Here is a 17480-nt window from a genome sequence, read left to right as displayed (position 1 = left end):
GCTGTGACAATGTTTTTGTTCTCCTGATGACCTGTACATTTGCTTCACTTTTCTTTTTTTTTAAAAAAAATGTCTTTTGCTTAATTTTGTGTCTGTAATTTAGATTTTTTAAAATAAAAACAAAAGTGCCAAGAAGCTCTGCTTATCAGTTTGTTGGTTAAAAAAGTCAGCTAAAACTCCTAACCACAGCTATGGTGATATCCTGTAGATATTTTAAGAACACAGTTGCTGCAAAACGTGTGCACCAAAACACACAATACACACAGCACTCACTCACTTGAGTGACCTGCCTGCTCTAAAAGGATTTAGTTTCTTAAAATATGAGGGGCACTTGGGAGAATCTGCTGCACTGAGAAAACACTAAACATTAATTAAACATGAATTAAAACAGTAATTTTGGTCCCATTTGCAGTGCAAATATTTTAGTACACTTGAAACAAGACCAACTTACAAATAACTCTTTAGCAAGACACAGGAGCTTGTTTTAAATTCATTCCTTAAATGTCTCAAGTGAAATAATCTGCCAATGGAAGTAGCACTTTTTCATCAGCATTAAGGAATCATTTACTCAAAACAAGCTCCTTTCTTTGCTGAAAAGTTACTTGTAAGTTAGTTTTGTCTTATTTCAAGCATACTAAAATATTTGCTCTTGAAAGTAGAGCAAAACTACTTTGTAAGGTTTTGTTTTTGTTTAAGTGCGATTACAGTGGATTTTTCATCCCTCCACACAGCAGCCCAGTTCTCCCAGACGCTACATCCACGTTGTCCCGGCAACCCTGAGAAAACCAACAAGAATGTCCAGCTACTAACAACCCCTTCCACCCGTACTCAGTAGCTTCAGAAATGAGTCCCACATTGGGAAGAATATGACAAACTTGACAAACCCCCCCCCCCCCCCCATAATTTCTGGAGTTAGTTGGAAAAGTAAACTCGTAGAAATTAGCATAGTTCCTCTTAACAGAGCAGATTCTCTGAAGTCCAGGGTAGAAAAGTGTAGAGAGAGTTGCAGCATTAGGTGGGGAGGGGGATTTGCTGTGTGACCAATTGGAGCTGCAGGAAATGCTCTGGCTCTGTGACAGGAGCTCCGCCCCAGCCGAGGCTCTGACAGCTCAGCCAGGCAGCTCACTCACTCACTCCGTCCTGCTGCGATGGTCCAGTGAGGACGCGCTGTGGACACACTGCAGATCAACCATGGTGAGTCCTGCCGGGCTTTTTCTTATTTTTTACCTCACCCTGAGGGGAGGTCTGGTGGATCTTTAGCGGGATGTGTTTGTGTGTTTGCTGGGTCCAGAACTTGGTGTGCTGTTGCTGGGATGTCAGACTGAGCTGCTGGGACTCGGTGTGTGTTTTCTGCGAGTCGCTCCGCTGCAGGGCTTGAAACCCGACAGCGGCTGATCCCGGATCAGAGTCGGCGGTCCAAACCTTCCTGTCCTCATTAACGCCGGATCAGAGCCGGCTGGGGGGGTTCTGTTCAGGTTCTGTTACTGTCAGCCTGTCTTTAGGTTGAACTCCTAACATATGACTGAAAACCTGCAGGCAGCCCCTCTGATATGTAGCCGGCGCGTTTCTACGAACCGCTTCAGCTTCCATTCGTGAGGCTGGAGGTTGCAGAAATGAAAACAGTTTTTGAATATTTCTGTGAGGTCGGACGGAAGGAACCCAGGAGGAGCTGGGCAGTCTGCAACATCTGGGAGAAGAATTAAAAGTTTCCCCCAGTAAGAGAAGAAGAAGAAGAAGAAGTGATCCGTGGCTCCAGAACTGAAGGATTCGTTGCTAAATATCCCAGAGTTACTGTGACAGCGCTGTGATCTCACTGTAGTGAGAAAAATTAAATGCATCACTCTGATAATTCCCCTTTTGCCGTGCCGCTCTATTCAACCAAACTCATCATCATCATCATCATCATCATCATCATCATCACCCACTCTGTAAAAATAGACTGCTTTGGCTGATGAGTAATTTGACTGACCTGATGGAACTTCCGTTCTGCAGGGTTATTTGGAATCGGAGTCGTTCTTTTTTCGGTTTCGTGAGGACTATTTCAGGAAGTCTCATGTGCTGCTGCTGCTGCTGCTGCTGCTGCTGCTGCTGCCTGGAGCAGAAACCGGCCATGGCAGCATCAGGACCGGTTTTAACTCCATGTTCTCTTCGTGCTCTGCGTTAAGCCAACGGACTCGCCTGCTGGTTTTTCCCACAACCAAATGAGCAAAGTTGACTCGGCTCTAAGTCCAGTTCAGGATCCAGTTCAATAAATGTCAGGCTTGATACGGACAGCAAGAAAAAAAAGCAAAAAACATATATATATTTATCACGTGTGTCAAACTCGAGGCCCGGGAGCCAAATGTGGCCCGCCGTAGATTCTTCTGTGGCCCTCTAGACTCCAAACTACATCAGTTTATCAGTTGTTTTGTTGTTGTTGTTGGAAAAACCCCCTAGCTTTTGAACAAATATGTAAGGCTCGTACAAAATCAACAGATCCCCACATTTTTTTCAGATTTTTAATTTTTTTTCTCTCTCTTTTTACTGCAGATTTTTCTCAAAATTAGCTAATAGCTAAGCATTGGTTTTAAATAACAGCTGCCTCAGTCTTACTTGATGTCAAGTTATAGTCTGTGACTGATATGGCGATTAATAAAAAGTCACATTTAACGTCAGATTAGCTCAAATATAAAAAATTCCTTACAAATATTTCTAAATTAGTGCCACAAAATCTGTGATTTTGATTCCAAAAAAACGACAAAAAACTGTTATTAATTACAGCATGGACTGATCAGTGTGAAAAGATGTTCAAATAAATGATTTAATTTTAAGAAACACTTATTGAATGCTGAAAAAAAAAATTATTTATTGGTATTTTTGACAGTTTAATGGCTTTTATAATACATACTGGCACAACGGGCCCTTCATGAGCATTCAGATCTTTGATTCGGTCCAAAATGAAAACGAACTCAACAGCCCTGCTCTACATCATCCCTGGTAACATGGCAACGTTTTGAAAAAGCGATTAATTTTACAACATGAAAGTTTGACTTCCTTTAACCAATGAGAAGGAGGCGAGCCGTCCGTGGTGACGAGTCTCTTCCTTGTTTGGTAGAGCAGTGAAGGACATAAACACTAAGTTTTGCCTGACACGGAACCGAACGACACGAATGCATCAGAACCTCTTTAACTTTTGGATCTGCTGGGTTTTTAAAAAAAAATTTTTTTTAAATGTATTTTATTTTTCTCTCTTTTCCATCAGATTGATCTTTATGCTCGCTTCCTTTGTTTTGCTACTGCTGCACTATTCAATATGATTCATTAGTTGGTTGAGGTTATGAAGAATGATGCAAAGTAAAGCGTGTTTTTTACTCGAGCTTGATGTGCGCAGGCGCGGCAGCGTGCTGCGATGCAGACGCAGCAGATTTTACTAGCGGCTGTGTAGTTTGCACCCACGTATCCATCTTCTTTTTTTTTTTTTAAATTGTACTCATGTTTCATCAGCCCATTTATTATTGAACTGTTTTGTATTACGGTGCAGTGAAGCCAGCTGTGTGTGTGTGTGTGTGTGTGTGTGTGTGTGCGCTGGGAGACCAAATCACACTGTAAAAACAGTAAATCTTACCAAGTGTTTTTGATCCAGTTTCTAATGCAAACGCCTTAGTACATTTGAAATAAGACAAATCTAACTTATAAGTAACTTTTCAGCAAAATATAGAAACTTGTTTTAAGTCACTAATTCCTTAATTTTGATTAAAAAAGTGCCAGTTCCATTGGCAGATTAGTTCACTTTTATCATGGGCAAAAATGTCTTGTTTAACTTGACATAAGCTGCGAAAGGAACTAGAACGTTTTCCTCAATATTAAGGAATTATTTACTTAAAACAAGCGTCTACTGTATATCTTCTTGACAAGTTATTTGTAAGTTAGTTTTGTTTTATTGCAAGTGTACCAAGATGCTTGCACTAGAAACTAGAGCAAAAATACTTGGTAAGATTTTGTGTTTTTGCAGTGCGTGAAAAAGAACGAAGATGCTTCAACTCAATTCCCCCCCACCCCCTTCAAAACGATCCGAAGGAGGAATGACGAGTTTGCGGTTTACGACACTCGTGGAACGACAGGAAAGCGGCGGCTGCGTGTTCTGCTTTGTTCTCCATGAAGAGCGCGAGCGCGCAGGGACGAGAGTGAGGAAGTGACGGGTGAAAAGAAGCCAGAGTGTGAGCAGTGAGATAAGAAGCAGCCGCGCCGCTGTTTGGAAGAGCTCAGGCTGTCCACGCAGACTGTCCTGCATGTCCCCCCCTCCGGTGTCCCCAGCTTGTCCCACTTGTGGCGTTGCGTACTGCGTTATTTCTGCTCACTCTGGTCACTGCTTCAGCTAGACGTGCGCTTCTAACGTCATGAAGATTGGGCGTCAGTTTTATCTGGTGTCCTGCCAAGTTGCAGAGAAACGTCACATCATCTGCGGCCGTCGACGTCGGTTTGTTCAAGAAACCTTTTCTTTTATTCACTCTGTGGAGAATTATCCGTTCTCCCTGCTGAGTTCTTGATGTATGAGGCTGAAGAAGAGTCAGTGAGTTGAGTCCATGAATTCCATTTATTAATATCAAAATACAGCTGGTCCATTTCTCATGCTACCTTTAGGTGCTAGCAGTACAAAATGGCAACCAAGAACAGTTTGTGATCTACTTTGTTAGCCTCCATCTACGCTACGCTGAGGTCTGCTGCGAAACCGCATTGTCGGACGGACAATGTGGAGGAGAAGCAGAATACCTGTGTATCAAGCAAAACCGTTTCTGTGTTTTTGCCCAGAGATTTGTCCGTCTAATGTGGAACACTCGATTTCCCCCACAGAATTATGGGAAATCTAATGTTTCACCTTTGGCCGGGAGGATTGCTGAATCTCTATGTTCCAGTCAACGTCTACTCTGACAGGAAGTGGTCTCTGTTGTGCAGCCTCTGCTGCAAGTCTGGAGGGATGATGGATGAGGTGCTGACCCGACGCCGGGGTCGTGACCTGTCTGTCAAAGGGCCAAAGGTCGGAGAAAAGAAGGTGGTGTTCCCACACCGTGGCCCGGTCTGACGTTAGTGCCTCTGTGTAAATAGAAGGCTGACCCTGAGGGTTCAAATACTTTGTTTCATTTGTCGTGGCAACCATCATATAATTTAAAGGGACGGTTCAGAATTCCTCAAGTGAGACTTTAAGAACCGTAAAAAGCAGTAGCAAACGACGCTGCTGCAGTTTGGGCCAATGCTGTCTTCAGAACCTTTCAAGGCGCTCTCATGTTTGCATTAACTTACGCAGAACGCCGACGACTTCCTGATAACACAGGAAGTGGAGGTTGGAGGGGGTGCGCCACCAGTAATCGTCCCACTCCCTAGGAATGGAAACATGCGAAATGTTTCCTGAGATAGAGCCTAATATAAAAATAGGGCCGACATGCGTAAAATAGAAAACGCTAAAATAGCGTTTTGTTTTATTTTAAAACCATTTTGATTCCTCTTCAATATTCTCAGACGGATCCTCTCTGCATGGTTCCTTCATAATTCCCAGAATTCAGGCAGGAAACGGGTCGAGATGGAGGACAAGAGACAACGGTTCCCACGTTGGGACCAGAACCCCTTGACAGCAGCATCCACATATGGGCTAGACCTCCTCTACTGCGCCGCACCGCATCCCATAATGCAACAATTTTAAGCGGCACTAATCATAACCACAAATCAACCTGCAGTCTAAGAACCCAACAAACTTGACAAATTGTTTCCCTTTGGCTTTACACAGAAACAATGACTGCTCCGTCCCTCGCTTCTGCCAGAGTTCTGCAACCGTGTTTGTGCAGTGCTGCGTGACTCAAAGGCGGCGTTGCCAAACTCGTGGGTGACGTGTGTTAACTTTGGGTCAGTATTAAGTCATAGATAATTTGCTCCCGGCGGCTTGTGAAGAGTTGAGCAGCCGGTCCGCCGCGGCGGACATTTGTCTTCGCTGGAGCCGCAGCTGAAACCGAAAAGATCAAAGACACCGATTCATGGTCGAGTTTGTTGCTCTCCAATTTACAGTTGTGGTATTTTCTAACCCAGGAATCGGGTCATATTTCTAATGATGACGATGCCAGGTATTGCACTGCAAAAACACAAAATTTTACCAGGGATTTTTCTTTCGGTTTTAGTGTAAATATCTCACAACACTTGAAAATAAGACAAAACTAACTTATTAGTAGCTTTTCAGCAAGATACTGGAGCTTGATTTAGGTAAGTAATTCCTTATTACTGATTGAAAAGTATTAATTCCTTTGGCAGATTATGTCACTTAAAACAATTCATTTTTCCCATGATGTAAGTGAAATTATCAGCCAATGGAACTAGAACTTTTTCATCAATCTAAAAAAATTATCAAATTAAGACAATCTCCTATATCTTGATGAAAAGTTACTTGCAAGTAGTTTTGTCTTATTCCAAGTGTACCAAGACGTTTGCACTAGAAATCTTACCAAAAATACTTGGTAAGATTTAGGGGTTTTGCAGTGTATAGCCCTGCTGCACTGTCTCTTTTTTTCTGTATATATATCGCTAAAAGATCCTTTCCTCTCATCCAATCAATTCCTTGCTCTACCCAAATGTTGCTAAATTTGTCTAATGAATTTAGCAACATTTGGAGGCAAATCTTGTTCGCTCAACCTGCCGTGTAAGACTGTTCGAAAGTCACAGCAGATAAGTTGTAGATGGGGGAAATCTTTCATTTCAAAGCCTCCTTCAGTCGGTGTTTAATTCCTGTTAGTTGTGCTGCTGATTTTTGTGAGCTTTCAACCGGGTCGGACGGACAAACGAGGCGAACGTCACGTTCGAACACTGGCTTAGGTCCGGCAGGGGGACGGGCAGAGGCAGCTGGGCCTCTGAGGGGCTCGAGGCCCAGCTGTCCGTGCGGCTGATCCAAACAGGCAGGCGCGTGCAGGAATCCCAGAGTCACAGCTGAAGCTGACATTGTTACTGCAAAGCAGTGGTCAGCGCACAGACACACGGCCAACACAAGGCCGGGGGGGGGTGTCCTCAGGACAATCCAGCTGAACTCCGAGCATTTCAAAGGTCAACTTGTGGTTTGAACGACTTTGAAATGAGGAATTTAAATAGCAAAAACTAGACCAGGTTGTGGTGGAAGTGCTATGAATGAAACTACCTATTTTATTGTTTTTACACACATGTACCATGACAGAACGGGTCGCAAATAGAGCATCAGACATTGAGGATGCAGCGAAAGCACGCAACAGTCACGGCATGACCACTAATCTGTTTTCCAGAGTGAAGGTAGAAGGGAAGCCTTAAAGGGCCGGCCATCGCTGCATGTCTGTAGCATGACCCAAAGGATTGGAAAGCCAGTGTGTGTGCGTGTGTGTGTTTTGCGTCGAGGTCTGCTGTTGTGAGCGCGCTGCGCAGGCTCACATCGCGACAGGTGCCGAGTGTGTCGATGTCTGATGGTGAAAGGCCTCTTTGTTGCAGGGAGGGCCGGGCGAGGCCTGCTGCCTTTATTTATCCCTGGCTCCGTGGCACACTTCTTCACATGTGTGAGGCTGACCACTCAATAACAGGGAAGTACAGACAGATGGAGCGAGGTGGGTTGAAAAGGTGTGGGAGTGTCTGGTCCGTGGCATGAACCGTGGCATTCACGCCGCCCACCGGTGGCATTTCTAGATTTTAAAAAGCAGAAAACCTGAAAATGAGCCATAAATGAGTCCTAAATTTGAAATGAGTTATTAATCAGTTTTCTCGTCAATTTTTCTACAGCTCGGTTTGGTCGGCTGTAGTAAAGGCCTTTCTGGTAAACCGATCTGTTTGTAGTCGATTCCACGATTATCCAGGCACTGCAAAGACACAAAACTGGTACCAAATAATTTTGGTCTGGTTTCTAGTGCAAATATCTTAGTAAGCTTTAAAGAAGACAAAACAAGTAATTTCTCAGAGCTTGTTTTAAGTCAACAATTTCTCAACATTGATGGAAACGTTCTAGTTCCACTGGCAGATTATTTGACTTGACAACAAGATATTTTCCACGTTGTAAGTAAAATAATTTGCCAATGGAACTAGAACGTTTCCATCAATATTAAACAATTATTTACAAGCTCCTATATCTTCCCAAGAAGTTACTTATAAGTTATTTTGTCTTATTTCAAGTGTACTAAGATGTTTGCACTGGAAACTGGACCAAAGAAACTTGATAAGATTTTGTGACAGCTGCGTTTCATTGTCTTTGTGCACCAAACTAACCAACAGCAGATTGTTACGATTTTAAACATCACATGTCCGAAATTCTTCCCTGCAGCATGTGAAAAGGTCACTTTGTAGACTTTACACCTTCTTGATCTGTCGAGTATTTAGAATTTGTCCCGACATTTTCTCAACGTCCACACAGGAACGTGGCCTGCACCCATTGTCTTATCGTCGGACTCAAACTCTGCTGCGGGCAAGGCCTTGCTCAAAGGCAGTTGCCACCGCATGCTTGCGGGGAACTTTCAGTAACCACCTACACGCAACGGAACCAGCCACCGTGCAAGATGACATTTCGATTGCGAAAAACAAAAAGGTTTTATTGCGAACACCTCCTCACAGAAATGCTCGCTAAGATTCGGGACCGCTGATAAGTCTGTGTGAATCAGTAAGGCCAGCAGTGCATACACCTGTGCAACACATCTGACCACCGAGTGTTGGCTGTGAACTCATCAGACTTTGCGGTTCTAGTTTAGAAATATATGTCATCTTCCTCCCCCCCCAAAAACTTTGTCTCCCTCACAGCTCTCTCACCACAAGAGCCATCACAGCAAAAGAGGATGTCACTGTTGCTACACTTCCTGTGGCCTGATCAGGGTTCGATTTCCCATGCGCGGGATGTGGCATGGGCACGTAAAGCACAACGGGGGAGCGCAGCGGGCGAAGAAGGGATGCATTCGGACAAAGCGGTGGCGGTTCGCCTCGGGTTTGGTACGCGATGAGCAAAACGGGCTCCCGCTTTGCACAGCCTGCCAGAGGAACGGTGCAGAAACGTGGTTTTCATTTATCTTTCTGTAGGAAGCACAAACAGGAAGTGAAAATACAGAGAATGTTAGGCCGTTTAAAACCCAAACTATTTCATTTGCAACTACATCTGGTATATGGTCTCAACTGGGTCCCGATACGGGGCCTCTTGTGGTGTAGTTTACTGTTGTAGATGATAGAAAGACCCCTGAGGGTTGAAGAAGGCACAGATCATCTGTGGTGAGTGGTGCGGTCTTCAGATTCAGGGCAGAGCGTTGGTAGCAGTGAAAAGGTGTAGATGACATGACGTCCTGCACTTTTTGGTCATGAAAGCTGTGAAGTGGGACTTGCCAGGCCAGGAAGCACATTGAGGGAGCAGCAGGCCACATCAGAGACATGTGGGTGGAGGACCCAAAAGTTAGACTCAAGTAAGAGAAGGACTACTTCTACATAATTTTACTCAAGTGAAAGAAAAAAGGTAGCCGTCCAAGAAATTACTGAAGGAAGTATTTGGTAACAAGTACTGAGTAACTGGTCAAATTATAAGTCATTTACCATTATTAAAGAGCTACATGAAAATATAAAGTTAAGTGGAATGTTTTGTATTTTAAGGACCAAAATGACAATAATTCATATAAGTAACAAATAGCAAAAGTAGGCAAAATACATATTTTCTAAATCAGTTTCATTCAATAAAAAATTTCTGAAACTTTTAACAAAAAACTGCAGCTGCGTGTCTGTGTGTGGTGAATTTTTGGTTAAAATAAGTTTGTGGCTAGAGAATCCAACATTTTTATTCAAGTAAAAGTAGCGATACTTCATAATAAAATTGCTCAAGTGAGTAAAAAGTACAGCGTGGTAAAAATGCTCCTGAGAGTAAAATTTCTTCATTGTCTTTTATCCACAAAAACTTGAATAACAAAAGTTGAATAACAAAAACTTTGTGACCATAGGTGCCAAAGCTCAACAGGGTGGTATCGTTACCATGATAATGGAAGAAAAAAAACAACATTTGGGTTAAATGTAATCAATATTCGTGTGGCAATATTTAACAATTATATCCCAATTTAATATTTACTAAATATTCTGCACCGTGGCAGAGTAAAAAACATTCCAGACCTCCTGCATAGTGGAAGCTACTTTGTCTTGATTGTAGATCACACTGACAGATACGCTCCAGTCCGTACCTAAAGATCTCCATAGTGACAAGAAACATCTTTCATCATCCTGTGATGACTAACACAAGTTAATTCTTATGTTTTGCAAGAGGAAGAACAATTTGGTTTTTGACAATGGGTTGTATCTTTGGTCTTTTTTTTTTTTTTTTTCTAACATACTGCCTGCTTTATCATCCTCGTCTCCATACTCTCTGTTCTGCGTTCCAGAGTAAATTTGCCAAGGCTCTGTACGACAACGCCGCGGAGTGTGCGGACGAACTTGCCTTCAGAAAGGGCGACATCGTCATGGTGATGGAGCAAAATGTGTCGGACACCAGCGGATGGTGGAATTGTTCCCTGCACGGCCGACGTGGGCTGGCCCCCGCAAACCGACTGGAGCTCCTGCCAAAGACCGTGACTGTGGCAGGGCCCCTAAGGCACAGCGCGGAAGAACCCGCTATGAATAAAGCTAAAAGTCACGTCAACGTGCAAAACATCTATCAGATCCCGAGCCCACCCCGACCCATCAGCACCGTCACCTACGAACGCATGGACATGATGTGCAAAGATCCGTCTTTGCCCTTGGTAGCTCCAAGCAGCCAAATCCCGAGGCAGGAGACAAACGGACCGGGCCTGAACAAGGTACAGAAATTTTATTTGTGTGCAGTTTAAGTAAGGAGTCAACCGTTGTTCCGCATATTTTGGTGTAAAATCACACCTTGTCCTCCTCTGGAAGGGTAAAACCTACATAATTGGAAATGTACACTGTTGGGGAGAAATGCAAAGCTGTGAAACTCCTGCTGGCAAAAGAGCTAACATATGGGGGACCAAGGGGCTCTCTGTCAGGATAGGCATGCTGCAATATGGTCTTTATGGGCCTATAAAAGACAAACAGACATGGACTTCAGACACTTTTAACTACAAACAGCAATCCCTACTGCCTGGGACCTCAGAAACACACACAAATTTGTACGGGTGCAGGTTGTTGGGAAGAAATGCACCCATGTGTTCATGATTTCCTCTTCTGCTTCAGGGTAGTGGCGTTCCCCTCGACAGTAGCCACCTAATATCCACTGAGCAGCATGGTTTCTATTACAAAGCTGTGTTAATTGGCCAAGTGTATGCATAATGTGCTTCTCAACAGGCTTCAGAGAAAAACACTGTCCCCATAAATGTGTTTAACGCAGGGGTCAGTGAGGTAGCTGCAGCTTTGATCATGGCACTAACGACATGCCGTTATGTCTGCAGCCTCCGTTCTCCAGCCTTGCTTCCAGCCCAAAAAGGGAAGTCTACGATGTGCCGTCCCAAGCAAGACAAACTTCTCTTTTAGTTGTAAGCATACTCATTGATCAAAATTGGTCTTTTTTTTCTTCTTCTACTAATTTTTATTTTTTATTTTTTAAAATATTGCCATCTGGGTGAGGTTCAGTCAGATAACATCATGGGTTTATGTTCTTTCCTTTTCAGGAATCATCACCTCCAGGCCAAATCCCAAAGACAAAATTTCTTGCTTCAGTTTTAGAGCCGGAGAACACGTCTGACACTCCGGAGAGTTTAAGGAGCAACAGTCAAACAAACGCTTATGTAAGTTTCAAATGTCTTCAGAAATGATTAAAACAAGATTTTTTTTTTTTTAGCAATGTTCTGTCTTTGAAATACTATCTCACTATCAGTCACGTTATGGCTTATGAGTTCATCTCTTGTAGGCTCACAATTTCAAATTATATATAATTTTTTTTTTTTTTTACTGAGCCAGGGCCAACAAATATGAGCATTATTTCTTAATAATTTTTGGGGCTGCCCAGGGGCACATCCACAAGTGATGAGGAAGCTGGAATCGAACCTACAACCTTCCAATCACAAGGCGATTACTCTACCCACAGAGCTACAGTCACCCCTGAATGTCCTAAATAAGCACCAAACTTGATTATTGATACAAAAACCGTTTTGTGCAATGCTTACTTCATTGAATGCTTTGTTTCTACAGAATTATAGGGCTCCTAATTGAATTGGTTTTTTTTAAAGGTGCATGCAGTTCCACCATCTTTGGCTCAGGACTATGCCATCCCTGTTCCCTCAGGCACAGAATACCAACATAAAGTTCCCATTGGATGCAGCACTCTTCCTAATCCCCGCAAACACGAGTGGATCTACGACGTACCGGCGGGTTCTGAGAAGCAAAGTTTTCCCCAAGACACCTATGACACCTTGCCACCCAGAGCTACTTGCAGGCAGCTCTATGACGCTATACCTGCTCAAAAAACAAATCCAAACTCTTCAATTTATGATACACCGAAACCTTGCATTGCTGAGAAGCTATGTCCCCCTAAAGCATTCCCCTGTCCCCCACTCTCAAACATACCTTCAACTCAGCAGCCGACAGAGGAGTCACCATATGATGTTCCACCCAAAGAAGACCCTCTCCCCCAGGTGGTGAGTGATCCTCTAGGAGATCATAACTCCCTTGAGAGAAGGGGTGACAACAAAAATATTCTGGAACTGGAACTGAAAAGGGTGCGTCTACAGCGGATGAGGAACTTTTTGGCTTGTACGACTTTTCATGACCTCCCAGGAAGCGGGATGGCAACGGTACCAGAAAACGAGCAATTCAGACCAGGTCTCTCTGCAGTACTTAGTCAAAGAATCAGCACGGCCTCCAGCTCTTCCACCAGCTCTTCCACCAGCTCTTGTGACTCTCTGGCCTTAAGCTCACCGTCCCCTGAGCCTCTTCGAGAAGTGGCACTCAGCCAGGAAGAAGCTTGCCGAAAACTCCTTGAGCTTCAGGATTCTATTTGCGGGGCTATGCCCCAGCTCATGGACTTCGTAAGCAGCAACTGGAGGTGTAAAAACCATTTGGAGAAACACCTGAAAGAAATCAAGGAAGCAACAGAGACAATCGTATCAAGTGTGACATGCTTTCTCAACTTTGCCCTTGATATTAAGGGCAATGCTCGTCATTTAACTGATACTAACCTGCAAACCAGGCTCTACAAACAGCTGTCCATAGTAGAAGATTCTGGTGTGATCCTTCAACAAACAGCGAGCTCTCTGAACACTGCTGGCTGGCCCCTCGATACACTCTGTCAGGATGCAGGCCAGACCCAGAACCCTGACCAGCTTGATCGTTTCGTGATGGTGGCACGCACTGTACCTGACGATGTCAAGCGCCTAGTGTCCATCATCTATGGGAACAGTAAGCTTCTTTTTAAAACTCCTCAAAAAGACCAAGAGCCTGTGAGCAACAGAAGTCCAAAACAGACCAAGAAAAGTCCTGACAAAACAGAAGGACAAGAATCGCAAGAAGACGACAATGACTACGTAGAGCTACAGGTGAAAAATTCGATGTTTTTTATTTTTATCAACGTACATAATACAAAGCCGGTTTTGGCTGTTGAACGTCATGAATTTTCAAGGAAAACTCAAAGTACAATTGCTTGAGTTAATACTTTTCCGTTTTTCTTAGAGAAAATTTGAAGAAAGGAAGCCAGAAGAAATACTTAAAGGTCCAAAAGAAAACATCTCACCAGCCTCTAAACAGGTACGCGACTAAGTAACTCTTTTTGTTTTATGCATTTCATCTTTTATCTTTTATCAGATGCCTGCCTACAACTTGTGTACGCTTCAAGACACGTTTAATGAAGAACACTGTGCCTTGGAAAAGTTTATATCTCGTTGCTTTTTTTCCCATATTTTCTGAAATCACAACCACAAACTCCAATGCATTTCTTTTTGATAATTTATGTGATCATCCAAATTGATCTTTGACATTCACTACGCTTTTGAACCACCTTTGTACTTGAAAATGGTATTTCTCAGATACATCCTATGTCAAGCACAGAGGTTTGAATAAAACAGCCATCCACATGGAGCATCACATGTCTCAGTGGCAGAGCAGGCACATTGTACACAGATGTCCTCAACACAGTCGGTCCCAGTTTGATTCCCAGGAGTTGAGTCCAGCTCCACTCACAGCTCCTTAACTTGCCAGTGACGGCTCTAGAGGCAGGTTTTGATTTGGGGGATTGGTGAGCCCGGGGCCACACCCTCGCCTGCTACCTCACTCACATAGCACCTATGTGAGTGGGGTAAAGTGGGAAGGGCTTCCGATAGCTTTTCAGGCCTGAAACTGCCTCAACCTAGGAGCCAACTGAACCGCCTGTCATTACTCTACGAGCTCCACTCAGACCTGGCTCCTGGTCTCACAAGGTCAGCTATTTCCTGTGGTCTGCCATTCATTAAAGTGTTTGACTCGCTCTTTGTCCTTACCCTCTTCCAAGTCGAAGGCTGGAGGCAGATGCCCCAAACAACATAGGTTCTCAAACTTTACTCAAACCTTAACACTAAGCTTTCATGAACAAATACAGTTGTTCTTAAAACTGCCCACCCATCATCTTTTCTTTGACTGCAGATATTACTTATTATTGTGTTTATATAGCTTTTTTCCGGGCTGTGCAGTTGGTAGCACTGGTGCCGTGCCGGCCCGCGGTCTCTGTGCATGGAGTTTGCATGATCTCCCTGTGCATGCGTGGGTTTTCTCTGGGTACTCCGGCTTCTCCTCCCACAGTCCAAAAACATGACTGTCAGGTTGATTGGTCTCTCTAAATTTTCCTCAGGCGTGTGTGCATGATTGCTTGTCTCTGTGTTGCCCAGCGATGGCGTACCCTGCCTCTCGCCCATTGGCAACCGCCTCCCCTCATAACCCAACAAGGGAAGCATGTTGGATAATAGATGGATGGCTTTTTTCCTATTTTATAGCAGCTTATTCATTTTTCAGTCAAAAGGCCATACTTTTTTGCCAGTCCAAAGTTGCAAAGTTAAGAAAAAATGCTCTTATGTGAATGTTAAGGAAATATGAGAAAAATATATGTCTTTTCTTCTCAGGTTGAGAATAAGCGTAACTCGTCTGACTCCAGCAGCAGCACAGAAGAACACCAGCCAACCTCCCTGTCGGAGCACTGCCGACTTTACTTCGGAGCTCTTCAGAAGGCTATTGGTGGGTTTGTGGAAAGCCTTCAAAATGACCAGCCACCGGAGAAGTTCATCTCACAAAGTAAGCTGGTCATCATGGTGGGCCAGAGACTGTTGGACACTCTTTGCAGGGAGGCCCATCGTCGAGGGTCCTGCAAAAGCCTCCTGTGCAAGAGCAACCACCTGTGCGCTCTCCTCAAGCAGCTGGCCGTGGCCACCAAGAAGGCCGCTGTGCACTACCCAGAAAAGCAGGCCCTGCTGGAAGTCCAAGACTTTGCTAAGGAACTAGCCCAGATAGCACAGCAATTTCGGATATCGCTCGACCTCTGAGCGGAGGCGCCAAACTAATTTGTTTGTAGAGCAAAAGCAAACATATCGTCCATCAGCCTGTGTTCGTTTCCATTTCAGTGACTGCCTTGACAGCTTTTTGATAAACGTCGGGTTTAATAACAAATGCAGGCGTTTCCAATATTAAACGTGGATGAGTGAAGGAGTTATTTTTCTAACGAGAACGGATAACTTCGTTGCACATTTGGCATACTGGAATGTATTGTCCCTGATTTTCAAATGCAATTTCAGTATAGGGTTAAAATTCGGTTTTGTTATTCTAATTCATATTTTCGTTCTCTGAATGTACTTTGTCGTTTTTTGTGGGTTTTTTAAATTTCTATTTGAAGAAAATGTCACCTCCGAGTTAAATGTACATCCTGCCTTCTGTAAATTTTCTGTACAAAACACCTTCAACATTCATAAAGTTCAATGTCAAAAACCGAAATACGTTTAATTTTCACTGATGTTATGACTAAACACTGAAAACCTAATGTTAGTCAGCTTTACAGCTTTAATGTTGGGATCTTCTGGACTTCGTGAAGTGACTGAATGTACTTCACAGTACATTCAGTCACTCACACACACATTGTCCTGGCAATCTGACAGAGGCCAGGCTGACACGCACCAGCGCCACCTGTTGGGCCCTCTGAAGATCAGCAGCAGGCAAGGTGGGTGAGGTGTCTTACCCAAAAGACACAAAGTGACATCAGTTTTCTGTGGTATTTTTATGATATTTTGACTCTGCATCCTGTCAGTACACAAATGCTAACCTTCCCATAACAAGTTTGACTGCAAGTCAAACTTATGAATCATTTTGTCCTTTTTACAGACATTTAACACACCGACCGCCAGAATAGAAAACACAGCATTGTGGACCTTCGACATAAGCATGAAAACCTACTTCTGCTGTAGCTTCAGCTCAAAACCAACAGCAAAACCATTAGAAGTGATTTTATTACTTGCACAGTGCCAGTCATCAACAAAATATCACTTCAAGACAAACGGATCCAGTTTCTGCATCCAGCAGCATGCAGCTACAGTGTAATCACACAGGCAGATTTGTGGATCAGTAAGGTTTGTGGAGCAGAAACAGAATCCGGTGATCTGTGATGAACTGGCAGCTCTAAGAAAAGAGGAACCGTCTGGCAGAATCTGGGCTAGAAGCTGATATTCTGTCAGAGCGGATGACAGACATTACAAAGATGAACCAGGGAAATAACCAGCAGTGGAAATGACTCTTCTCAAGACCAATTTTCTTGTTCTTTGGTATAGAAGTAAACAAATGTAAAAAAAAAAAAGAAAGAAAGAAAAGAAAACACACACATATATATTTAAGGTGTGCACATTACTGGTTTGCTGTGGTGGTGCAGGGGTTAAGCACATTCCACATACGGCGTTCTTAGAGGACTAAGAACGCCGTTCTGCCCGGCTGTCGCAGGTTCGATTTCCTGGTGATCTATGTTGCATGACTTCTGTATTTAACTACTTAACTGTCTTAGCACTTTCAAATAAAGCCATAAAAAAAAACTAAAAAAAAACGTTTAAGCATGACTGGACACAATGCCGGTGACACATCACTCAATAAACAGGTGATTAGGTTCGCAGCATTACGCAGCCTCTGTGTTCATCACAGCGATGTCTCACGCACGCAAGTTTAATGAGGAAATGCTGCCCCCTACCGTTAACGATTCACAACTTCATCCATTCCACGAGAGCTGGCATCATTATTGACTGATTTCTACGAGTCAGTTAATATAAAACTGACTTTCTCTGTCAGTTTGATGCACAAATATGCAAATCTGAGTCGACAAAGATTCACCAACTACCAGAGATGGGTAGTAACTAGTTACATTTACTCAATTACATTTACTTGAGTAACTATTTTGGAAAAAAAAATTGTACTTTTAGGAAAATGTTTCTTATGTTGTACTTTTTGCTTTTATTTGATTTATTTTATTATGAAGCATCGCAGACACAGACACACACCTGCAGTTTTTGTAAAGGTGTCTCATGTTTTTCTTTTATTGAATGAAACTGATTTGGAAAAAT

At 43.4% G+C, this 17480-nt stretch overlaps 1 protein-coding gene across 2 annotated transcripts; it reads left to right on the top strand.

Annotated features, from left to right (window-relative positions):
- The first annotated feature begins 1044 nt into the window (after positions 1–1044).
- Positions 1045–15876, top strand: cass4 (Cas scaffold protein family member 4). 2 transcript variants are annotated; one of them, XM_032548577.1, is made up of 7 exons: positions 1045–1194; positions 10362–10775; positions 11382–11465; positions 11601–11717; positions 12159–13463; positions 13597–13671; positions 15015–15876. In XM_032548577.1, exons 1-7 carry the CDS (start codon positions 1060–1062, stop codon positions 15429–15431), a joined length of 2547 nt encoding a protein of 848 aa, XP_032404468.1. In that variant the 5' UTR covers positions 1045–1059; the 3' UTR covers positions 15432–15876. The 2 variants fall into 2 exon arrangements, with proteins under 2 accessions (XP_032404468.1, XP_032404469.1); XM_032548578.1 differs by lacking the exon at positions 1045–1194 and adding an exon at positions 3958–4456.
- Positions 15877–17480: the final 1604 nt, after the last annotated feature.

The sequence above is a fragment of the Xiphophorus hellerii genome, chromosome 20 (genome assembly GCF_003331165.1).
Source record: "Xiphophorus hellerii strain 12219 chromosome 20, Xiphophorus_hellerii-4.1, whole genome shotgun sequence".
In the NCBI taxonomy this organism is placed as follows: domain Eukaryota; kingdom Metazoa; phylum Chordata; class Actinopteri; order Cyprinodontiformes; family Poeciliidae; genus Xiphophorus; species Xiphophorus hellerii.
The sequence above is the reverse complement of the archived record's forward strand: the minus strand, read 5'-3'. Positions and strand labels throughout refer to the sequence as shown.

Bases quoted from the DNA above. Each gene is read 5' to 3' on its own strand.
- cass4 (XM_032548577.1), top strand. From the start codon at position 1,060: ATGCTCTGGCTCTGTGACAGGAGCTCCGCCCCAGCCGAGGCTCTGACA. The intron at 10,776-11,381 runs GTACAGAAATTT...TTATGTCTGCAG, and splicing joins ACGGACCGGGCCTGAACAAG to CCTCCGTTCTCCAGCCTTGC. The intron at 13,672-15,014 runs GTACGCGACTAA...TTTTCTTCTCAG, and splicing joins TCTCACCAGCCTCTAAACAG to GTTGAGAATAAGCGTAACTC.